At 36.2% G+C, this 26,591-nt stretch overlaps 1 protein-coding gene across 6 annotated transcripts in view; it reads right to left on the bottom strand.

The window, feature by feature from the left end:
• cdc14b (cell division cycle 14B) overlaps positions 1-25,436 on the bottom strand; it is an 84,807-nt gene extending 59,371 nt beyond the window's left edge. For 2 of the 6 annotated variants that reach the window (XR_007935395.1, XM_051929671.1), the window contains exons 1-4: positions 25,156-25,436; positions 8,984-9,074; positions 3,073-3,148; positions 1,834-1,926 (exon numbers count right to left, since the gene is read on the bottom strand). Coding sequence is in view for 5 of the 6 variants with exons in the window: in XM_051929671.1 (XP_051785631.1) it covers positions 1,834-1,926; positions 3,073-3,148; positions 8,984-9,074; positions 25,156-25,267 (372 nt within the window). In the remaining variant the exon portion in view is untranslated. Of the gene's footprint in view, positions 1-1,833; positions 1,927-3,072; positions 3,149-8,983; positions 9,075-9,609; positions 10,034-25,155 lie in introns of those variants that run through there. The other 4 variants (XM_028805327.2, XM_028805328.2, XM_028805330.2 and 1 more) reach the window with 3 other exon arrangements.
• Between the last annotated feature and the right edge of the window lie 1,155 nt (positions 25,437-26,591).

Genomic DNA, 26,591 nt, shown 5'->3' with positions numbered 1-26,591 from the left:
AGTCTTTGTGCCAAGAGATTGACTCGGGAATGTCTCGCAGGGACGTAGAACATGAGATTCTTGCAAGACACGCAATACTTACAACCAATATCAAATAAGATCATGGGCAGCAAAACACTCAGTTGTGTAAAGGATTTCAGCACACACAGATCCAGGGCTCTCAGCGCATATAAAGCGTATAAGGACAATACGTTATAGATGAAACGTCGACAACTAAGCAAAGAAGAAAGAGCAGTGCAGAGAAAAGAGACTCAAAAGCGTTGGGAGAGAAAAAAATGCAAAAAAGAAAAATCTAGGTGCAAATTCAGAAAATAAAGAAAATAATAATCAGCCTGGAACAAGTGGAACTGAAAAAAAGCACGTTCAATCAAGCTCAGAATTAAAAGACAAAGAGTAAAAGACAAAGTAGAACTTCATAAAGACGTTCAAAAACGTTGATGCTATACACATGCAGAGCAGGTTAGAGATTATGAAAGCAGTGGAATTCGAAAGGCTCAAAAAAACAGCACAATACAAATGCAGACAAACTTAAAGAATATCAAAGTAGGAAAATTACAAAGTATCAAAAAAAGAAAGTAAAGATCGCAGTAGCGCAAACAAATGGAAATTATTACTCAAAAAAATGGAAAATAATCACCACGGACTAGGTGTCATTGAAGAAAAAAAAAAAAAAAAGCAGGACAAAACGAGGAATAGAGATCGAATATATGGACATAGGTCTGAAGTATGTAAATATTGTAAGGCTTTGAAGTTTAAGTCAGAGTATTTCAAAAACGGGGTTTACCTCACATGCATTTATTGGTTACTTTGCAAAAAAAAAATTATTAACTGCTGATTATGTAGATTGTTTTGTCTGTGCTGAAATTCCAAACAGAGAAAACTATCCTGAATTATGGTACAAAGTTATTAAACACATGTCTCACTGACCTCATTTAAAAGATTCAGCATGTTGGGACTCGAAAGATTCGAAATATTGTTTTTAACAAAGTTCTGAAATAAAAGTGAAACTAATGAAATAGCAACAATTCAAAGAAAAAAAAAAATCTTAAAAGTGTGTATCCGGAAAACCAAACACGGGGATTGGCGAGCGAAGCCCCCTAGTATTGAAAAGAAAAGAAACCTGATATAACCCTAATAAAATGACAGTATTGCCAAACTCTATAATATGCCACTAAGAGAGATAAAGTACAATTTTATCACAATACAGAAAAAAAAAGTCTTATTAGCACTAGACTCCCTGTGCACAGAACAGCAATCAACAGCATCAAAGTTCATTCAGTAGATTTATTTTGATTAAAAGTTTAAAACATTTTGAAACACACTCTCACACACACTAAATAATGAAAATGCAGACAAGAAGGAAACCTGGGAGTATTTCTTCGCAAAAAAACAAATGGTGGGGAGACTACTGAATGACATATGTAACTGCATCTTAAATGATGAATAAAATATTGGAAAAACCTGGCTATTGCCTAACTAAACAAGTTTCATAGCCTAAATGTGTTTACTGTCATCCAATACTGTATGCACATAATATAAACAATGGATTCTATAGGTAAACTTAACTCTTATTTATCTATTTAAAGGCTTGAAAAAAATACTGGCAGAACAGTCTGTGACCTATTTTGAGAAACCTGTGCATTTCATATGTGTCAGGATTAAGTCAATCTTTTATAAAAAAATAAATAAATAAATAAAAATGTACAAGCTTATTGTAATCAGATCTGCAAATCCTGTGCAATCCCCACCATAAAATATTAGAACGTATACAATATTAAGTCAAGGTTAACTTTATTTAACTTTTGCCAGCAAGGTGACAAGGAAAACACTTACAGCATAAGAATAAATGAGATAAGCAGCATTTGCTTGCTTCTTTTGGTCTCCACAGGTATAGTGAATAATTTTCTTTTTTGAGAGTGTGAAGGACTAGAAAATAAGAAATTTGTCACAAAAAAGCAAAATAATCTCAAGCACAACATAAAATACAAATATATGCATATTTTGAATAAATTGAGAAGATTATTTGGGAATATGTAATTGTATGCAAATAGGGAAACAAAGGTAATAAAAACAATATTCTTACATTTTAACATTGTGAAAAATTTCAAGCTGCTTGAAAGATATACTTTCACAAAGTTTTCCACTAAACTGTGTACTTCATAATTTTCTAAGATCATCTTAAAGTTTATATACTCATATATCCTAAGTGCAGATTTCATGCATTCAAGGTTTTAGAGATTTTACAGTACAATGGACATCACTCAGATAATCATTTCAACAAGGAAACATCATCAAGAAGATTACATTGTGCCCTTTATTAGTAGTATATACTTAGTTTACCAACCAACTCAAAAAGAGAAAATATGAGTTTTTGAATTTAAACCTTCAGTTAGTACATTTCAAAGCTAATATATATCAAACGTTTCATGTTTTATTTAGACTGTTTACATTTCTGTGTTACTATATTTACACATGGTGGCACTGTTGCCACACAGCACTGACACCCTAACCCAATTTCAAATTAGATATAGGATTAATTTCATATTATATGTTTTTGTAATTTAAAATTAGTCATATCACAATATTTTGATTTGAGACAATCAAACTATCAGTGCATTAATAATCAAGCACTACCTAAACTCACGATGACTGTATGTACTCAAATCACAAGCAGTGTTTGCACTGCAGTACAGACCTAATAATATGAGATACAAGAACATGGAACTCTTAGCTAAAGTGCAATCCTCCCATGCCAGAAACATTAAGCAGGTTGTGAGCTCTTTTTTTTTTTTTTTACTTCAATAATCGCACTGTTGGTTCCCTCATAGTGTTCAAAGCATTAGTAAATAAAGCCTCAAAGTGGTTACAGCTACACTTGTGCATAAATTCAACCAAGCTTTTGAGCTTAGCATACAAAACTGAACCTATCGACTATAAAAATCTTCCTGATTAACTGAACTGTAGAAAGCAAATAGTCGACATCATGAACTGCATCTTAAATTACATCCAAAGAACAAAATTCCAAAACAACCATATGAAACAAATCATTTTAAAATTTTAAACCACACCTACCTTAAGCTTTTTGTTTAATTTGCAACAATAACGGTAAAACATAGCTAAATTAAGGGGTCCAAAGTCGGCATAAAAGCTGTAATGAAATTAATTAAATGTGTTATTATGGAAGAAACATATACCATGTACATGTACAGAGCATGCAGTGGGGGGGGGGGAAAAGAAAAAAAAAAAAGATGCAAAAATGTCAAAAGATAAAACACATTTAAATACTTTAATACATGACATGTTCCATTAAAAATAAATTTGAATGAAGCCACACACATTAATAAAAACCCTCACTTAAAATATTTAACTGAATTTACATTCATGAAAAAAGACTCAGACATTAAAATAATGACATTAAATATATACAATAGGGATTGTCAGACTGTCAAGGGGATTCCAAAATCAAATTGGGCACAAGAGTATCATTACAGTTTGTAGTTATGGATTTGACAAAAACTATGAGAAGTATTTTAAGAGCCTGAGTAAAAAAAAATATTATATATAAATTAAAAAAAAAAAAAAAAAAAAAAAAACACAATTAAAAAAACAGATGAACTAGGGCAGGGGTGGCGAACTCCAGGCCTCGCGTGCCACAATGGCTGCTGGGTTTCATTCTTATCTTCTTAATTAGTGACCATTTGTTGCTGCTGATTACTTCTTTTAATTAACTTGACTCAGGCCCCATTGTTGTTTCTTTTTCTTTAATTAGCAGCCAAACAAGCCACCACATGACCAGCTCCCCTGTACCCTTTACACAATATCTGAAATTAAAGAGAGGTGATGATCTTGGTAAGGTTGATCTCTCAGGTCACCAAAATATTTTGACAGTGCTCTTAGAAAGAACAGAAAAACAACAGTTTTCGAAATGTGTGCTGTGGCAGAATGAGAGCAGCAACAAGCCATGGAATTAAATAACGGGTTTAATTAACAGCAAGAATTGGCTTCTCATTAAGAAAGTGATTGGAGTGAAATTGGTTGGAGTTTGAAGCCCCAGTTTAGCTGGTCATCCGTTAGCTCGTTTCACATCTCATTTCTGCTTGGCTGTCATTTAATGAAGAAAGGAATCAATTCAGAGGGCTGAACTCTTCTAACAGGGCTATTAAAGTGATGGGGAAAAAGTTAATTAGCAGTGAAAACTGGTCACTGATTAGGAAAAGGGTTAGAATGAAAACCTGTAGCCACTGCGGCACTCCAGGCCTCGAGTTCGCCACTCCTGAACTAGGGGGTATTCCACGATGCATGCGTATAAAATCGAAACTTAGCAGAGTACACCTTGCTTGAGTAAGCCTCATTTTTTTCCCCCAATCGAGACTCCCTTCGTTTCTGCAAACACAGGGTGTTTCACGTTTACTCTAGATGGGATTTAGCAATTCCCGATTAAGCACACTCTCATGAGATTTAAGCAGCTCCTAGAACCAATCATTGATAACAATAATCAGGGCACAAAAAACACAAAGGGAGATTGCAATGTCTACAGAATGAGTACTTATGACTTGAAGTATGAAACTGATAATGTATTGTGGGTCACCTTTGAAAAATTAAATTTTAATAATTAATAGAAGAACATGTAAAGACAGTGGCAGTCTTTTCAGCAGTTGATAAAGAAATAATTGCTGATCTGTAATAACTCAAAAAGGAAATGCATCTGCTATTAAGAAAAGTAGTGAGGCTACAAGGTAATCTATAGCAGACCAATGCCTAAGTACATCATGCTTCTGAATTTGTGCACTACACAAATTAAATATCAATGGCATTATCCACACTAAAAAATGTGAACACTTTACTCTGGGAACATCATACTGGAAAAACCTAAAATAAGTGTTCAGTAGAAATATGAAGCACATTTGGCAATAATTCAAAATGATATAGAGGAACATACTTCCAATTACAAGAATACATCATACCATTTATAAACAAATATAGCACATTTAGTATCCAAAAGGAAAGCTGCATCTTTGGCCACTGGTGTGATGCCCCAATACCACTACTGCAGGAGTGTGCCCTCATCAGAATGTCATACATGTCAATGTCATTTAAAAGGACTGACCTTTGCATTGATGCTTCTGAATGATTAGTATTGTGCATATTTAGTTTATTAGCTTCACACTGAGAATAGTTTAAGTAAATGTATGTTACAGAGATTCACTTACCCAAAAAAAAACCAAAAAAAAACACTTTGCTCAGTGGTCACGCATTTGATGCGGTGAGTTGACTTTGTAACGTACTCCTTCAACTAACTGTATATAGAGTTATATGCAATTGTATAGTTGTCAGTAAAAGACAAGGAGTCTGTGCTGTCCTTTAACTATTTGTTACAGACAATCTCAGTTCCCACACGGATTGGATTTTCTATTAAGAGATTTTCTGGAGTTTTTCATTTTACTGGCATATCCTCAATTACAGAAAATTTTGTATTTTTAATATGCTTTTTTACTAGTGGGGGAAAAGAGACACAGTTTGGACTATACTAAAATAATAAATTGTCATATGCATTTAATTTTTCGAGGTATGCAATTAAAATCTATGAATATGGTACTAATAATATCATGACTTGTATCAAAAAGGACAATAGGCTTTCCTTCTATTCATTATTTATGCCAGTGGTTTAAAACCTCTAATATGTGACAAGAGGTGCACGCCAGTGTTGATCCTAGAAGGTCCTAAAATACTGCATTTTTCCCTTATACATTACACATCTCCACATTACTTTAGAGGTTTGTTGACTTTGAATTGATACCTTTTTTATATAATTTTAACATTAAGGAACATACCTTTTTATTTTTTTATTACAAATCCCCATCCCCAAGGCGCACTACAAGCCAGTCACTCATGTTGTGACGTGAGAGGGGGTTGGGGGGGGGGGGTGCGGGGGGCTGATGGCACGCTAAGGAGATGCAGTTGCTCCTCATAACCCCCTCTTAAATGGTGATACAAAGGGAAACAATTTTTTTTACCTCCTCTTTGCTCAGCTGCTGGCTTGCATGATCTGAATGTTGCGCAGCGCTTCCTAACATTTAAAAGCCTGTACAGCAGCTGTCCTTTTGTCTCACTGCCTTCTCTCGCGGGACGTTAAAGTGTCTCCGAGAAAATCATGTCTCATCTCCTTCTAAGATTTTTTTTTTTTTTTATATAATAGAGAGATATCTCTTCCTTTTGTCTCTCATTGACAAAATATGCAATGTGGAAGAATAACATAATAATTTAATAATTTAGCTTTTAATGTTTTATTACTTTGTATCAAATGTCCAATTTATTTAAACGATACAGTAACTAAGAATGTAGCAATTTTAGATATGGAAAAAATCCTGTCACTGACAAAAAAAATGGTAATAAATGACAATTTAAACGCTGTTCATTTCAATCAATAGTTTAGGTTATAATGCTTTACCATTTTGTAAAGGACATGCAAGATTAATTTAAATGAGAATTTAGCTACATTTGACATGATACAAAAAATGTGGAATCTCTGTGGTTTTGTTTCTCATCAAACACAAATTTCAAGAACTTTCAATCCACAACACTCTACTATCCATCATCTTTAGTCTGGTATGGACCATGCTAAGACATAATTCATGGTTGCCTCGGTTACAAAGCGTGACTTGCTCTAAATCCTTTTTGGTGGAAGCAAAACTGGCTCAGATAAGCCCAACTTTTCAATTTAAGCAAGGCTTACTTGTTAAGCATGCTTGGTGGAATACCCCACGATACTGTACATATAATTTCATACAAATTCACATTATTCAAAAAACTTTAAGACAAATACAACTTGTCACAAAGGCAGTGCTCATTATCCAGAAGTGAGCGATTTCAATCAATTGTGATATTGCCCAATTTCTTAAGCTAACACCTTTAACTACTATGAGTCACCATTAGTAAACAATGCTATAAACAAAAGGAGTTCTCTCTAGATCCCATCAAACCTGAAAAACTGCTTACCTTTAGATCCGATGAAATAATGCTGGTAAGATTTTAATTTTACACTCACTTAATTCTCACATTAACACTATGACAGAGTTGCCACTACCAAGTAAACTAACCTATTAACCATAAACAATGGATACAATGCATTTGTAAGAGCCATTGTTGACTAACAATTTAAAAATCATACACTGTATACACCTCTCCAAATTCCACTTACTTCCTTACCACCTGTGAAAGTTGTCCTAAACTATAACCTTACTAGACTTCTAACAGCATCATACATAAGGCTAGAATTAGCAGCGAACAGGAACCTAGACTACTGAAAAGCACATTTATACTGAAGACTCTTACATATGTGGCAAGCCACATGTTAACAAAGATGCAGTTTCCTTGCGTTTGTTGTGCATTTTTATTGTGTGTTAGTGCACCTAGGTTCATACAGTTTTCATGCACAAATTCTGCATTTACCCGTCATTTTGAGTTAAAACAAGGCTCTCTAGGTGGGAATCACGGTGTCACTTCCAGCAGACTGGTAGTACAATGCCTGCTTTGCCAATTATGATTACAATCAGGATTATTGCAATTCTAAAGATATACAGTATAGACACAAATGATACTGACCATGGCACGCTTGTGCTCAGGCTTATCTGCAGAAAACAGGAAAGGAATACTGCTACGGTACGGTTTTCCTGTGTTGTGCATTTTATTGCAAAAATGTACTATTCTACTCTGCGGTGACATATATGTAGGTCATAAATAATTGGTGTTACTGGTGTTCTACTGATGATCTGTGTTACACATTTACCTGTTATTTCCATAGATGCATAAGTGTGCACAAGGCCTTACTCACATCAATATACATGTACATTCCCTCATTAACATTTAGCAACTAATCTAAACTGTCAATGGTAAACACAGTATCAAATTGCAGTCTATATACAGTAGCTTGCCATGTGTTAAAGTAAACATTGCTATAGAAATCTGCTCAAAAAAGTTCAGTTTACACACATATACAGTAAATCAAGAAAGCAAGAGTCAACTAAATGTGATCAAATACTCATTACAAAATCTTCGCAAAACAGACTAGCAAGTTAGTTTTCAATTACATTAATGCAAATAGGGGAATGGGGTAATCTATCAATCCTGTTAGATTCAACCACATAAACCAACTGACATAAAAAGAAACATGTTTCAAAGTTCGAGGCTTACTTTAAAATGGCCACAACCTCTTTATACAACATTACGATAAATGTGCAAGATAATTCTCAAGAGTAAAAGTCAAGTTTGCTAACTTACATCCATTTTTGGAACAGTATAAAACATTTAAAACACATTTGATTTACAAGGCACATTTCCTTAAACAAAACACAGCAGAGTATTAATTTTACTTTTTCCAATATACATCTGTATTTTCAGCCTTCTTAACCTGTTTTATTCATTACACTTAGGGACCCAGAGAGCATCAGCTACACGACTTGGTTTGATTCGGAGTAAGGTGCTAGTTCAACACTGGGCACATTCACACACATAACCACACCCGCTCATACTGGACAACTCTATACTGTAATCAGAAAGTAACCTATGAGTCAAAATAAAACGCTGGTGGAAACAAGAGTATACAGGGAAAACACTCTCCACCATAAAAGCTATTTCAGTAACAAAATACTTTATAAATAAATAAATCATCTTGCCCATTATTTGACCTCAGAGCACTGGAGCACTACACAATATAAATACTCAAGCTTCAGTAATGCCACGCAAAAAGGAAAAAAAAAGAAAAACTGCACATCTTGAATACAATATACATTAAAATATTCCTGTAAAAAAGATTCCTCAAAATTAATCTCAGAAAAATATGTAATGTTCCCATGGCAACTTTGCATAGTTTAGGTTAACAATATAAAAAATGTAAGCAAAATGACCGGGGAGTGGTTGAATTTCTAAACATGTATACCTCATTATAATATTCGCTGTAAATCTAACTGATAAAATCAATACTTACTTTTCGTATGAGAGCTCGTCATCTATGGAGAAATAGTGCCTCTCTGCGTTACTTTTAGGTTTATGTTGCAAAATGGAAAAATACAAACGATCTGGAGGGGTAAAAAGGCAAAATTCGAAAAAGGTAAAATTAATTAAAACAAACCTGAAAATAAGGAACCTTTAAACCTGATGATAGTTCAGCCAAAATACTACGTTTCGTGTCTTGTTTTCGGCCATAATCAATTTAACTCTCGTCTGTTTTCAGACATTTTACAGTGCTCCTCTCCAAATTAACTACTATAATTTTAGTTTTAAAATATTTAGTTACTTATCATGAATACAACTTTTGTAGTTTGAACACTTTAATTACAAACACCCTCTCCTCAATAATATCCATTCAGCTTTTTGATTCTAAACCATGTTAATCTACTCATCATTTAAAAACAATGGGATTGTGCATGTTTTATCACGAATGCCTGGGATACGAGGCACCAACTCATTTCAGCACGTAATTATTAAAAACAAAGTCGATTAACTGCTTTATGTAAATCTGTGTATCATCATCATCATTTTCATCTCCATACCACACATTTCTAAGACAAACCTAAATATTTTCTTTCTAACATTAACTGTCAAAGCTCCTACCTTGTATAAATTTCATTCCGTCAACCAAATTGCTTCCGTCAGCCATTATGAGTTTAAATTCCCCGCCTATGTAAATCGCATAAATAGAATTTCAGCTTGAAAAAAAATCCGTCATCAGCTCTTGGTCTTCAATTAAAAAATTTGAGGAGGGATTAAACCGTTTCCAAAGTAAAACACTTGCGTGTTCAAATCGTCATTTCATGTATACATCCTCACAAGAAATAAAATAACACAATCTAATGCACGGACCGAAAAGATTATATCTGTCATTTGGCAGTAATTTAAAATGTAAATCTTCAAAAGGAAAACTACTTAAAACAAAAAAGTTATTAAAAACAACATACATACATAAATAAAAAACTAACTAACTAGCGAACTACCTCACTACTCCTAAACTACATTTGAAAAAGGGAGAAAAAACTGCATCAAAATCTGAAACACTTAGCAACCAAACTAGCAGAATAGGTGAAATTTACTAAGATTTGCGTCGATTGGCCCCATATGAAATGAGAAGAAAGCGATTGCATGGAGAGACTGTCAATCACTCAACCACACGTTGTAATTCAAGTTCTGCGGAAGAGCACCACATCGGAATTTAATTGGAACGCTGCCCATGCCGTTGCTAGGAGAAAAGCACTTGAGAACCAATCAAAAAGCTTCAATAACAGACCCCCCCGCCCCCAACCATATTCATTAAGTCTCACTGTTTCAACCGAGATTTCATATTATATAGTGTATATATTAACTATTGGAGTTTCTATATTTTAGGAAAGGTTTACTGATAATGCATTTTAATTCTTTTCTTCTTAAAAAAAGTACACTGTCACTAAATTACCAATGAAAAACATCTATTAAAAGCTATACACATTTTTGTTTGTAACAGACTGTTTCAGTTTCTTAAGTTGGAACAACTGATTATATACCTACATTTCAAAAAATAAGTTTCATTGATAAAGTTATATTTAAAAGTGTTTACAATTGTGCAGAAAGCACTCTCACAGGTGTCAGTCCTCTCTTAAAAAGTGAACTGGAGACAGATCCGAGAAATTTCTTTTATATTGTACTCAAGTGAAAAGTCAAGCAAAATGACACCTTTTATTGGCTAACTAAAAAGATTACAATATGCAAGCTTTCGAGGCAACTCAGGCCATCTTGCCTGAAGAAGGGGCCTGAGTTGCCATGAAAGCTTGCATATTGAAATCTTTTTAATTAGCCAATAAAAGGTGTCATTTTGCTTGACTTTTCGCTACACTCATAATGGCTAACACGGTACAACACTCTAGTACTATATTGTACTCAAGAAAAAGTATTTTGCAAACCAAATTTACTATTAAATTTAGTGTAGGTACCTTAAATTATAAACACACACACATACATACTATATCTTCAGCTTGCATACGTTTTTTCACACAGCCTTCTAAGGCAGACAGACATTTAAACGGGTCCAGCAATAAAAATATTAATGTTTCATGTAAACATATCAATCTTACACTGACAGATAATTCTTCTGCCAATCTTCAGCCTTTTTGGAAGACTGAAAAAAGATCCCCTACTACATCTTCTAATCATCCCATTCAACTCTTTTCTTTGAACTGTAAAAAAAAGAAAAAAAAAAATTGACCTGCAGTATGTGTACTATTGACAAAAAAATATTTACACCTCGATTCTGCTGCCACCATATGTCATGAATATAGTGCTTCTTGGAACACAAGTATTGCAAGATTTGCACCACATATAGTCATATGAGTGTTGGCCACAATACTTGGTAATGTTCTCATTTTAACTAATTCTGTAGCTTACATGGTTTACTTTCAAGCATTACAACAAAATTACAATAAAATCCAAATGCACTTTAAGATTATTTTTTAACTATAAAGTACTTTGTACAAGTATCCAGTTCCTTGATCAGTTCTCTAATTTCAACAGATAATAAAGCATACAATGAAATTTTGTTCTGTGAGAATATTTTGAGTTTCAGTGCTTTAAAATAAAAATAACATTTTATGTTAGAAAAAATTCCAAGGGAAAAAAACAAAATGCTATAAAAAAATGGACAGTTACCACAAAGAATTATGTTATTACTTTCCTAGATATACTAGAGAGTGTACAAGTGATTGTATTCCTTATTGCTTGTTGAAACGAGGCAAGAAAAAACATCAATAAATGGATATAATATGTAATGCAATGTAACATAACATTAGAAGACTCCAAGTCCACATGATAACTTGATGGTTTTCAGTCAATCTTCATTTTGTACAGCAACCTGCTTAAAAGTACATCACTGCAAAACTCTTTACCAAGAAACAAGAATATACTTCAAAATTACTGGGTGGAATACAAGGCCCAGATTACATTTTTTTTTTTAAATTTAAATGATTCTGGAAGAGTGTGGTGCTGTGTATTAAGGATTTGTGACAGTACATTCATCTTTAATAAAACCAGTATACTCCGGCACTGACATCAGACCAGTGATCCTTACATCACAAAAAGACCTTTGAGGGGCTGGTCCTGAACTACAGGAGTCTTCTTATGAAACACCACAATGCATGGTGGATGCAGTTTTCCTATCAGACAAGTATTGAGTGGAAGATGCAATTATGTATCTCCTCCATAAGGCATATTCTTATCTGGACAAAGCTGGCAGCATTGGGAGGATTATGTTTTTCGATTTCTCTGGTGCCTTCAATACATCAAGCCCATTAGCGGTTAAACTCAAAAGATATGCAGGTGGATGAGCCTTTGGCGCCCTGGATAATGGATTATCTGTCGGAGAGACTGCAGTTTGTGTGGCTAAAAGACTGTTCTCTGATGTTGATATGAGCAACACAAGGAAAAGTCCGGTCTCCTTTTATCTTCACCTTGTACACCCTGGACTCTAAATAGAACACCAGGTCATGTCACTTGCAGGAATTCTCAGATCACTTTGCTCTAATAGGGTGTACTGGTAGGCGGTTGGAGACACAGTGTAGGAATGAGGTAGAGAGCTTATCATTATCAGCAAATTTAGCCACAGCAAAGGGCCTCTATGCACAGCTACTGTTCAGGGACTTGGGGGTCCTTATCAATGACAGGCTGGACTGACCTCATTACACAAAAGAAATACATAAGAAAGAGCAGAGCAGATTTGTTTTTTTTGAAGACGTGTTCCTTCCTATAAGTGTCTCAAGAGTACATGCAACTGGTGTGCCAGTGTGCACGCATGGCCAATAGAAAATGAGCGTATCGTTAAAAATCTCAAATGTGCTCCACTATGCACGCATTAAGTTGGTATGGTACATAGCAAAACAGGTTGCCCTTACTTTAATAATAAGAATTTGTTGGACACTTGGTTAAAAAAGCAACAGACTTTTAAGTAATTACTTTGGTTTTTCACCACTATGAAGAAACACCAGACTAAAACTGCAGCTGAGCACAGGAAATGAGTTTTGTTCCCCAAAAAATGGCTCCAGGAGGTACAATGGCTTGAAACTAATGATGAGCACTCCGAGATGTGGTGCAAGATTTTCCGTGAACACCCACATTAAGTGGATAAAAACAGTTCTCTTTATACAGGGACAAAAAGAGTTTCAATCACCCATCAACTGACAAGTGCGAAAAGAGGGAAGAGCATACAAATGTTATACACATATGCTAGGAAAGAGGAAAAATCAAGTCGCCTACTTGTAAGGTAGCAAAGCAAAAAAAAATGAACATCATCAAATGCACTTTAATATTTTTATTTTGCAAAACACGCATGCCCCTTGTTTTCCTTCTTGGTGGATACTGCAATCTTGAAGAGGCTGAGACAGAATATCGGCGGTGTGCATTATTCACAAATCCAAATAATGCAGAGCATTGCTCAGGCAATTAGTTTAGAAGTGAGGGGAAAGTTAAAGTTGGCTGATTTTTGGGGTGTTCTTTTGATGTAACCAAAGATATTTCCAAAACGGAGTGTGAGATTATTTAGGTTGTGTCTGTTCCAGCAATGGAGTGTTTAACTTTGATTTCCTAAGGTTAATTGAATTAGGTGTGAATCCAACAGTACAGGATATATTTGAAGGGCTTTTGAAACATCTCCGTGTCTCAGGATTAGATGAATGGAAGTCAAAGTTTGCATAGATGGTATGTATAATGGAATTGTGCCAAAACTATGCTAATTCAAATTCTGCACACACCCTCGAAAACTGTGTAAAGTTGGCCGATCTCATGGTTCTGTACTGGGATACATTTAGTTCTCTTGTCAAATTGGTGACATTTCATTTACATAAAGGTGGTGCAAAAAACGTAAGCATTAAAAAAATATTGTGATGAGAATGACATTGCCTTGGTGAAACTAGGAAAATTTCACAACATTAGGTCTGCTTGGAGGAATGATATTCTATTTAATAGAAGCTTTTACCTGCCATTGAAAATCAAGTAGCTACAACCAATGACACTGACCTACAGGAAATCTGCACAAAACACTTTCATGGTTTTCAGTCAACATGCTTGATATTGACAACATTTTCTACCTCACATCTCTCGGATTTCAACAATACATGCTGATCATTGGTAACTGCAAAGATGAACTGATGGTAGCCATTGGACAGTTTACATTTTTGTCAGATGGTGAGAGGAGGTAAAGACACAAATTCTACCAATGCTGATACTGACAAGGGACAAGGTTCATGTACTGAGAGATTTAATTAATGAGTTTGAAAGTAGATACAAATCTCTCAAGTCACAGGATCCATTTTAAATTTTTGATCCTTCAGCCTGGCCCCACAAAATGCAAGTTCTCCAAACTTTTGGTAATACAACACATTACAGTATTGCCCTTAAGCAATGCATCTTGAGAAGGGGATTATCAAGTCTTATTTTTATTAGGTTAAGCATGGATCCCACCTGTCACATACTTGCTCTTGTGCCTGATGTACAAACAATTGTCTAAGACAACCACAGAAACACTTGATCCAAATCCTGCCATTGAACTATGGATGCAAACAGCTCATCGCAACCAGGGAGCAAGTACATTTTCTGCTAACTCAGGCCAGTGGAGACATAAGAGAAGAGAAGGTGGTGGCAGAGAACAGTGAAGAGGAAAATAATGCATAGGCAGATAATTCTGTATAAAGAATGAGTACCAAACAACATATTCTAGTGCCCCAATGACAGCCCGACTAAAAAAAGGTTATGTGTAACCCTACCTATAACTCTGTCATGGTCAGTTTGATTTTCTACGCTGTAGTATGCTGGGCCACTAACATCAATTTAAGAGGGGCCCATCGAATTAACAAGATAATTACAAGGACAAGCTCAGTTATGGGATACACTCTTGACCCCCTGGAGGTAGTAACAAAGGAGAGAATGAAAACAAAAGTTACTACCATTACAAACAATGTTGCACATCATCTCTATGACACACAAACTCTTAATAGTTTCAACTAACAAATTATTACACAGAAGTATGTCAAGTAATGGTAACTCAGGCTCCTTCATACCTATTGCAATATGCTTTTATAATGCCTCACTGTGACTGTGACTGCAGAATCTTTAGTCCAGTTAACCAGTTCTCTTTTTAGTTGTTTCTATTATTTTTAGTAAATCTTATGTGTATTTGTTTTGTAATATTTATGTGTTTATTTCTTTACTTATTTAACAGGACAAATAAAAAGTTATATCTATAGTATGTAATATACTCAAACAACAAGCTTTAAGCATGATTTACAAAAGCTAAACATATCAATCATTTCATCATTAAGTAGGAATTCATCACTGGTTTATTTATAAAAATAAAATAAAATGCAGCTTAATGCATTGATAAGTTGCTGTTTTTAGGTCAACTACACTCAAACATAAATCACACACAGATTTTTCTATTAAGAAAGCCTACCATTACAGACATTAAACAGAATTGGTACACAGACATCACTACTAATATTTCAAACCTTACTAGAACACCACCAGAATTGCAACCATAAAACAAAGTATGAATCACAGCCAGTAATTCTTTCCCTAACTGATCATAGTTTTGAGTGTCTTTATAAGTGGCTTGAAACAAAGTTCTGTTTTCCATACTTTAAGTCTCTTAGTATTATATGCTCCCCAGATTTGGCAGAAAGTTGAGAAAACATCTGGTTTAGCACAACCATACCACCAACTTCTATGTGTTGGAGGCAAATTCATCTCTTTGAAGCCATGGCCCGGTTGAGACATTAAGACACTTGCTGACATTTAATATGACTCCAGACTCTGAATGTTCCAATTACCGAGGTCCATCCAAACAAGGTCCCACCTTCTTTATAATTTTCTCTACTTATTATCTTCAAACTTTAAGGCAGTGTCACCTAGATTTGTAAGTCTACATAAGGTGTCTGCTAAACCTCTACCTTTATTTTTAGTTTATACACACAATCACTCGTGTGCATTTGAGATAATTTATGGGCTTTGGTGATGGATTGGCATTGTGCGATAATGTCCTCTCTTTTCCTCCTTCTGCAGAGAGGAAGATTGACAGCTCTCATTCTCCGACGTCACTTCCAGCATCTAACCAAATGGACTCACCTCTTCCTGCCTCTTTGCCACATAACCAGAAGAACCAGTATCTTGGGCAGTCCACTACATGAGACTCAAGTCTGAAAAGACTTTTTGCATTGTACATGAGTTTTCTTTGCATTTTCCAATATTATGCAGTTTGCCAAAGGGCGCCTCAACACTAACAATTTCTATTTTGTTCTTACAACACACACAGTTGGCTTAGGAGAGAATTTTAACTCTGTTAATTATCACTTTTGCCTTTGGCAATGCCAGTAATTAATTCACTAATTTGGTAAGGCTCCTGCTTAGTTTTCTTCAAGTCCTCCAGCTATTTAAATTATATCAAGGTAACTGAAGCATATTCATTTTAAGAAAGAGAATAATACAATTTATACAAAACATAAGGATTATAGAAATATAGCTACATATATATGGACATAGAAGATAAGACACAAAACAGACAAACAAAGACAAAAGAGGCTGGCTGTTTATTTGCCCTTTACAGTTATAATTTATCTTGGCACAGAAACCGCTTTACAACACCAAATCTTTAAGGATGAGTTGGAGTTGTTGTGGTTGTGCTTGCTTCAGGTTCAAGTGGAGGACAATCTTGCATTGGAATGCACTCCTTTGTTCATGGTGTGCTGTTCTTTCCTCAGTTACTCTTTTTGGGCTGTGTCTTCCACATCTTCACATGGAAAAGCATTAATCTTTCGGACATAAAAATTATCTTTATTCGAACGCAGGAGTCCAGCTGGTAACCCTAAGAGAAGTCTCTGCAGTGTTGCTTGGTCTAAAGCTGCATTCTGAAGTTTTAGAAAGAGCAGCAGTTTAGACATTTATTCTGGAAAGCAGATTGAGTGAAGGCACAGCTGTATTTCTGTATTCTTGTTAAATCTGCTGTTTTAATAGGCCTTGTGTGCCATTAAAACCCAGAAGAATGGGCAATGGCCATTTTGTCACACAACACAGACACAGAACATTCAAATAAGTATTGTATAAAGCACATATAAATTATGTATGTATATGTTGCTTTTTGTGTGTACTTTGTTAGCATTTTATTATTGTTACTATTCTAAGAAGACATGCAAGTAAGGATTCCACTTTACTATGTACATATTATTATATACTTGTATAGATACTCTCGGGTGAAGCTACTTGTGACTGCTCCCTAAAAAATGTTGGCCTAAGATCAAAGTCTGCAAAGATAACAGCTTTGTTTCACACTACTACTACTTCTTGACACACAAACTTCACAGCCAAGCTTAATTCATTAACAAGATAAAGACAAAGTTCTCACTTGAGGATTTATACCAGAGGCCCCTAATACAGACAGTAAAAGTTATATGTAGATTTCCATCTAAAAACTAAGCTACCCTGCACATCTGATAAAAGCAACATTTATAAATATAAGGTTGCACAGTATATATCTTGTAAAAAAGGCGCTATATTGTGCCCGACCCGACAAAAGAGTGACACAGAGGCACGTGTAAAATAAATAAACTTTTTATTTTCTTCACCTGTGGGGCACATCTTCCCCGTAATCCCCACAGGCACAACACAGTCCCCCCAGTACAAATAAACACCCAAGCACTCTTCTCCTTTGCTGCAGCAGCATCACCACCACCACCACCACTCCTACTCCTACTCCCGACACCTACTCCGACTCCGACTCCTCTTAGGCAACCTTGTCCTCCTCCACCCGTCTCTGGCCGCTGAGTGGTGGTTGCTGGCTCCTTTTATGGCCCACCCGGAAGTGCTCCAGGTGTTTGATCACCTGTTTCCGGTTGCACTCCCGGGTGGGGCTGAAGATTCGTCTAGCTGGGCTCAGGGATCCATGCGGCACCCCCTGGCGCCACCCCAGATCCCAACAGGGCTGTGGAGAACTCCATCTCCCATAGAGCCCTGCGGGAAGCTGAGGCACCACCATCAGCCAGGGAGGCTGCCACAAAGTGTCCCGGGGGAGGTATTGAGCAGCCCACGGTTGCTCTCCCAGAACATATAAGGGGCATCTCAGTCAGGCATGGGACCTGGCCGTCCGCCACAATCTTTATTGCATTTTGAGTATCAGTGAAAAAGGTTGGTTTTTGGTTGATAATTACCTGTACTACAACAGACCAGTGAAGAAAGTGACCGAAATGTCACATTTGCAAGTCCAATGTGCAGCAATACAAACTCCTAAGGGTACAGTGAGGTTTGTTTGGGCAATGTAATCTTAAAAGCAGGCCTCCACAACATGGAAGACAGCTATGTTATACAGTATATTAGCTGGCTACCACAAGAGGAGTAGGTACTCTCATAAGAAGCTACTGAACACAAATGACAAAGCCCAGCAGACTAGGCAAACTGAAGAATGCAGATTGTCAAAAGCACTCGGTATACTTATTTTGGGTCAGAGACAAGAAGGTACAGGTAGAAAACAGACAGTCTACAGAGTTTTTCACTGGATTATATATTAGAGATGATGATACCAGTCTACAGAATGTCAAAATCTGCACTATGGTATCTTTAAGTACTTTATCTGTATTAAGGTCACTTTAGCAGCAAACAGCTAGTTAACATATAAAGAAAGCAATATAGAAGAATAACAGCCCAGACTTTTATTGATGAAGAAAAGTAAATATAAAAGAAGGGAGTATTGTAGAACCCTTGATGAAAGTTTTAATAGTAAAATATGAGAGTTTAATATTAAAGCTAACAATTATTTGTTTAACAAGGTAATCAGCTTTTCCCAAAAAAACAATTCCCAAAAGAGAAGGAAAAAAGGCAACATTTTTAAAAATTTAAAAAGCAAGTGAAAAAAGCCAAAGGGCCTGTTTACAGAAAATATACATTGTATTACTGTAGGCTGGAGACTTGTGGCTTAGAGCAAATTTCACATACACATGCAAGGGCAATCAAGGACAGAGGTGAAGAGGTTGTGTCAGGCTTTAGCACAAACATTCAGGGGAATGTACTAGCAAACAGTTTTATACAAGGACTTTTCATATGGAATGTCAACTCCAGTGCTTTTTTAAATATACTGTGTTGTACAACTGTTTCAGTATTTCCACAGCTGCAGCTGTTAAATATGCAGAACCAATAGGAACATGTTGCAGTCTTGATTGCAAAACGTTATGTCAAGATATTACGGCATGATGGGCGATTAATAGAGGATTAATTAATTAATTAATCCCATTGGGATTAATAAAGTATCTATCTATCTATCTATCTATCTATCTAGAGGATAGTATCACAAAGTGTCAGCACAAGTTTGCATTTAAGCCAGCAGTTCTTAAGTAATCAGAGCTCTGTGTGTTAACTAAATACTAGTACTTTTTTTTTTCTTAAATAATGTTCATATAGCAATAAATTTACTCACCATGACACACTGTTTATTACAGTTTTTTCCACACTGTTTAGCATGAGGCTAAATAATTAACATTATTAAACTGAAATTATAGTTAATTTACACTTATCTAAAATATTCCATATTGTAAAGACATCATTTCGGTTGTTTATGAAAGTTAGTTACTGAGTCTATAATACAATTCTGGTGAATACTCTGATATAGCAGTTACTATGATCAATACAATATTTCTTCTCTAATGTATCTCTTACACAAGATTAAGACAAACAATAAACATACAGAATTAATAGTTTAAGGAAATTATCTGTCATATATGCCCCTGTCATATAAACTCCTTGGCACCCTAAGTCTGAGCTGGGCTATGATTGAATTTAAATGTGGCAACCATTTTGATCTGGTGGTTGCCTGACCAACACCCTGAGAAGAACACGATCAATCTGGACCCATTACAATATAACAGTAGGCAGCACTATTAAGTTAAGTTTAACTTTTGTGGTCAATCACTGACAATGACTGAACCAGTAAATTGTTAGATTTACAAGACAAATCCTTAGCCATAAGCCTGAGCAATATTCTAATTATAACACTGTTTTTGAGTTTATTATAACTATTTCTTCCAAGACACCTAAATTTATATATTTCATAAACTACTAGAGAATATAGCTGTCAAATGAGTTTACAAATGTGTATTTTGAAACATACCTTGACTGTAACAGCATAATATGTTAGAAGAGATTATATAATGGTAATATAATTCACCTCCCAAAAAGGAAGTTAAACAGTAAGCGACTATGATAACCCTGAACGTGTAGTTTGGAGTGGAACAAATCCTGACTGATAATTTGTATCACATCTGTCCTGAAATACATATTGAGAAAAAAAAAAAAAGGACAAACACATAAAACACTAAAAAGACACACTTTAGTTTTAACTTAAAAATAAATTATTTTCTTCATTAAAATTCTACAAGGGATTTTCTTTCCACAACCCAGAGATGTGAAAGTTAAACCATTAGAGTGATTCTAAATTAGCTGTGTGAGTATTAGTTTGGGTGCACAATGGACTGGAATCCTGCCCAGGGTTGGATCACACCTTATGTCAAGCATGCCAGGATAGGCTTCAGGCCTCTGTGACCCCGAGTTGGAGAATGTTATGTTAAAACAACCTGGCACAAAGGTCAGGTGTGACTGATCTTGTACCTCACCTACTGTTATATTAAAAATGATCTTTTTATATAAATGACAATTTTTGGTACAGTTATAAAATGTATCAAATTCACAGACACTAAATTTAAGGAATTGTAGGTATAGCAGATACTGAGACCTGGAAAAAAAGACCTGGACAATCTTGAAACTCATGGAAAATGCAGTTTACTGTGGAAGAGGTCAAAGCACGGCATTCTGATTGTCTAGGCAATGTGCACAACCAAATAAAGCAAGTTATATTGTAAAAACTATTGAATATAAAATCAAGAGATGTTCTATTCAGACTCTAGAATGTTCTAGTGAGACTGCATTTGAAGTACTATGTGCAGTTTACTGGCTGAAGGAAAAGTCGTAAGAGGTCTGAAACCTGTGCAGAGGTAAGTAATCAACTGCATCCCTGGATTAAAAGAGGGAAAGGGTATGCCCTGTTCTAATAGACTCAGGAAATTAAACGTCTCTAGTCTTCAGAACAGAAAGCTGCGTCAGGACCTAATCTAGGCTTTCAAATTACAAAAGGCATTGATACAGTTAATTCCATAAAATTCTTTCAGTTAAAGTAAGGAATCACGCACTCAAGGACACCAGTGAAAACTGTATTTAATACCAAAGCCAGGAGAAACTTCGCAAAAAGAGTATTAAGAATCTAGAAAAAAAAAACTACCTTAATAACTATAAAAACATATGTGGATATGAATGTGCCAACCTAGATATTAGCTAACCATATGACCTTGATAAACTGAACAGTCTCCCCTTCTTTGTCAAAAGTCTTATGTGCTTGTGATCCACATGAATTAATACAGTGCTAAGTGGCCCTATCAAGGGAGTGTATGTGTCAGCATTTACAGTGTAATTCTTCTACAGGTGCGGAGAAAAAAAAAATACTGTGCCACATGAAAAAGGAGACCAACTTTTAAGTAGTTCAATAAAAATTACAAATGCAGTTGTAAAGGTGGATCACATTGGGCTGACTGCCAAGTACCAGTATGTGTCAGCAAGAAACCAGTCTGGCAATTATAACTTTAGTATTTAAGTATTCATAGCAAAATGAGGCTAAATAATTTCAAAAAACAGCAAAATTATTTCATGTCAAGTGAAACAGTTTACAAAGTAATGACTATACTGTATATGGTAAGCAAGGCTGAACCACATCAGCAAAGAGAAACATGGTCACACTTCACAGGGCAGCTCATATTAGCAACAAACGTACACCTTCAAAAACTGGCAGAGAACTGGATCTACACTTCTGTTACTCAGTCTCAATAAAAACTGTTCTTCCTCAGCTTCACAAAACAGTATATTATGTCAGGACTGTTCAGCGGAAACATGAACCCATGCGCAATGCTTAAAGATGCAGAATCTAGTGTTTGCTAAAAGAAACTTGGACTCCTATACAGTTAAAAATGATAAAATGGTCAGTTAACTCAACTTTCATTCAATTTCTTATATTCAGATGTTTTAAAATGTAAACCTAAGCAAAAGGGTTGACTTCATCAACACGTTTTCTGCTAGTGTATTAGGTGTGGTGAATAATCCATAATGGTATGGGAAGCCTTTTCATGGGACACTTGGGTCCAATGATTGCTATGCATAATCAAGGAATATTAGGCCATTTTACAAGACTACATGAGTCCTATAGTGCAAACATTGTTCCTTTGTGTTCTTTATTTCAAGATGATAGTGCCCCATACTGCTAAACAGACATCACTTTCCATCCATCCATCCATTTTCCAACCCGCTGAATCCGAACACAGGGTCACGGGGGTCTGCTGGAGCCAATCCCAGCCAACACAGGGCACAAGGCAGGAAACAATCCTGGGCAGGGTGCCAACCCACCGCAGGACACACACAAACACACCCACACACCAAGCACACACTAGGGCCAATTTAGAATCAACAATCCACCTAACCTGCATGTCTTTGGACTGTGGGAGGAAACCGGAGCGCCCGGAGGAAACCCACGCAGACACGGGGAGAACATGCAAACTCCACGCAGGGAGGACCCGGGAATCGAACCCAGGTCCCCAGATCTCCCAACTGCGAGGCAGCAGCGCTACCCACTGTGCCACCGTGCCGCCCATCACTTTACATCAACCACCAAATCAAAACATCGCTGAACTTTTTATATGAAGTTTTGGAGTGTGAAGTTGATTTCCATCTACTTTATCCCACAAAGTAACAGAAGCTTTTCATCTTGAAGTATGGCATAATATACCACTATTGACAGTTCAGGACTTCTAGAGCATTCCAAGAAAAACTGATGCTAATTAGTTAAGTCCTTATTAGGTCACTGATATTATTTTATTGTATTGTTAGGCGTTTCTATTATGTCACTCACCTGCTTTATGGTAAAAGTTCATACTAAACAGTCAGAAAACAAAGAGAACATACCACGCAAAAGTGGCAAACACCACAAAGTATGCACATTAATCCATCTATTTTCTAACTATCTTATCCAATTCAGAGTCATAAAGGTACTAGTAAAGGTAGCACCAACTCTAGATGGGGTGCAAGCCCAATGTAAGGGCCACACATGCTCAGATCTGCATTCACTCAAAACGGACCAAAATATAGTTAATAGTTAACCTAACTTTTCATACATGTCTTTGGCATGTGGGTACACTCTTTAAAAATAAAGGTGCCATTGTGGTTCTTCAGAGTGATGCCACAGAGAAACCATTTTTGGTTCCCAAAAGACCCATCCACACGAAAGCTCCTGGAAGAACCTTCATTTATGCAGATCTGTAAACAGGCTTCAGACAGTAAATAACTATAAATAGATGGTAACAGATTTGTAAAATACAAATGGCTCATGATTTTAAAAGGACTCTTGCTGCATACAATAACACCTGCTAAGTTCAGGTTTTCTTTATCTGTTAATGTCCTGCTAGGTTGCCTACCATATAATGTATTACAGATGTCAGTTTTTTTTTTTCCCCACATATTAGGGAGTTTTTCAAAGTGCAAAGAACTTGCCTCAGAATGAAATGGTGTTTTGTCAAGCAATAGTTCTATGAAGAACCATACAATCCAGAAAAGAACCATAAAATATCATTCAAGAATCATTATCTTTTAAGAGTGTAGTTACCGCAAATAAGTAAGAAGGCATGAGAAATCTCTATCCTCCCACAAAGACATGTTGATTATTTATACACACACACACACACAACCAGTCATAGGTATGGAATCACCCAAAGATTTTCATGTTTTTGATAGAAATTGATACCGTTTTATCAAGATACTACTGAACTGATTTAAAAATACACTTCAAGACATTATTAGTGCTTCTATTGGCTATTACTGCTTGAAATTACTGATTTTAATTTATTAATTTACAATAAATGGAGGATTTCATACAAAAGTAATTTAGTATTAAGAGAAAAGGGCAAAGTGGATCTAACCAGGAGAGAAGGGGACTGCCCAGAAATACAACTGCATAAGAGGATAAAGTACAGTACAGCACAGTGTGTAGTATGGGAAACTAACACCTAACAGGTTCTCAGTTGGATTTTTACTTAAATACACGGCAAGATCATTCCAGTGATCTTCTGTCCAATGACTGTGTTCTTCTGCCCATTTTAAACTTTTCTTATTTGTTGGTTTGACTGGCAGTGTGTGCATATTATCACTGTCTCGTTCAAATATATATGGTGATCCAGAGCTAATTATGCAATTATTGCATTGCATTAAAAGTTGCATAGTTATATACACACACACAACTTTTATTTTTTTTTCCATGTCCATGATAAAATTCACGGAGATCAACTACCCTATTGGTCCCTGCTGGGTCTGGTTCTGCGTCATTAACACGACAACTTCTCCTACGAACCAACCGTTCACATTCCAGCACCTACACAAGAACATTTTTCTAATTACGTGCACACCACTATCTGTTGTCCTTGGCTGAAATTGTAAAACGTACAAAGTTTGCTGCTCCAACAGGGAGTGAATCAATATATCAAGGCGCCACTCATGGATTATATGCGTTACACTCAAAAAAAAAAAAGATGTAGCAGTTTTTGCACTAAAATAATTATTTATGAGAAAGCTTGGTTCTGTGTCAGTCCTACTTGAAAAATGGCTCAAGATTGGATAAGGCTCGAGAAGTTTAGACATGCTGACCTCAACAATAAGAACTTGTCTTTGTTGATCATGTCCGTGCTCTGACACGAGATTAAGCATTGCCTGGAATCTATCCCGTACAGCCTGCATGCATAACGGAGCCAGACTCCCTCATTTGGCTGGACCGACTGAAGAGGCGAAACATAAAGACGGGCGCTTACGGCTTGAGCCTTGTGTTTCTGTAATACGGCGACAAAAATAAAAACCAAGTGAGAAGAATCCAAAACTATGTGATGTCGCCATTTTGTCTGCACGATATTTAAAAGTCAAAAGACACGCCCCAGTCTACCCTTCAATGCCAAGCGCTGCGGTGTCCAGTTTCAACAACAGGGAAACGACAGGTGAGCTTCGCCGAGCAAACCCCCCCACCAGCCTTACCTGTTATGCAAATACAAACATCAACTGTCATTTGCTCTTCCTCTTTCTGTTTGCCATTCGAACGTTTCTTCTTTGACTCCCATCGCTTCCTTCTTTCGCTCTTCCGCTTCATTTCCAGCCGCTATTTTGCAGTGTGCAGCATGTTACATGCACAGCGTTACCACCCGAAAATTCGTCGTTGCGCTTCTGTGACCGGTCTCGGCGCTCTGGCCCCTTTTGCGAGCTAGCCTTCTCTGACGTCGCCCATCGGGGCCGGACTACTGGCTACAAGACTCGCTGGAGGTGCGTCACACTGCAGAGGTAGGGGTACAGCTGGCCCGTGTACTCAACTCCTAGCAGCCACAAATTTCACACCGCAATGGGAATAATGAGACGATCTATACAATATATTCACCGATAAACTGTTAAAGCTCATGAGTGGTTAACGAATGCAGGCTTTATTTAGCACCGTGAAACGCAATTAAGTATTTCAGTAAGTACTTTATATTCCATTATCTGTTCACAAAAACGGATGAATTTGGTGCATTCTGACCAAATTTCTAAGTAACTCCCCATTAACCATGTGGCATTCCTCAATTTAACCAGCACTACGGTAAGACGTTCCCCATCCATTCCTTATGAAACCAGCATTGCCATAATGTAGAAATCACTGGGGTGCCGGAGGCTATCAGAACAATAGTTCATCGCATGGAAGTTAGTGGAACAAAATCACCCATACACTGATGTAAATTTTATCTGAAAACTCATCCACAATGCAATAATAGACATAATAACATTTTCAAACCCATTAATTCAGTTAAAGGTCACAAGTTCTAAACACAGGCGAAAAGGCAGTGCAGCGCAGAGCATCATCCACGCAGGTATACGCCCCCTTCTGCTCCAACTGACTAATTTTTGGAGAAGCTCGTGAAAAGTACAGTATATTGAAATACACCGTACATCTAAACCACAAAGTTGTGGTAACTTAAGCAACTCCGACACCGGAGAATGGCCAGTGCGACGTGTTGTGTGTTGATCAGCTCATCCAAGTAAGAATTACACTGCATTCTGTAAATATTACAATATAACCTAAAACGCCCGAACAACGGCAAGCACAGTAACGGAATCAAGTTTTATTACCGTAAGGAACCAGCAACCTAGGAATCTCAGTTCTAATGTAGGAAAAACAATAGAAATGCAGTGCTACTTTACTGCTAGTTTATGGCCATCAAGCATTATTACTTTGAAAAGTGTAACATAGAAATTATTCGTATGAAATCCAACAAACCATTCAAACCCAATTTTGTGTTTATACTTTATTTTTAAAGCTTATATTTTATTTTTGATGTTGAAATGTTTGTAGTACATTAAAGGTGTAAACAATGCACATTTTCTCAGTTTTCAATGGCATAAGTATTAATTGTATTAATAGCATTAATTACTTTTTGAATGATTAT

The sequence above is a fragment of the Erpetoichthys calabaricus genome, chromosome 7, assembly GCF_900747795.2.
Source record: "Erpetoichthys calabaricus chromosome 7, fErpCal1.3, whole genome shotgun sequence".
Taxonomy (NCBI): Eukaryota; Metazoa; Chordata; class Cladistia; order Polypteriformes; family Polypteridae; genus Erpetoichthys; species Erpetoichthys calabaricus.
The sequence above is the reverse complement of the archived record's forward strand: the minus strand, read 5'-3'. Positions and strand labels throughout refer to the sequence as shown.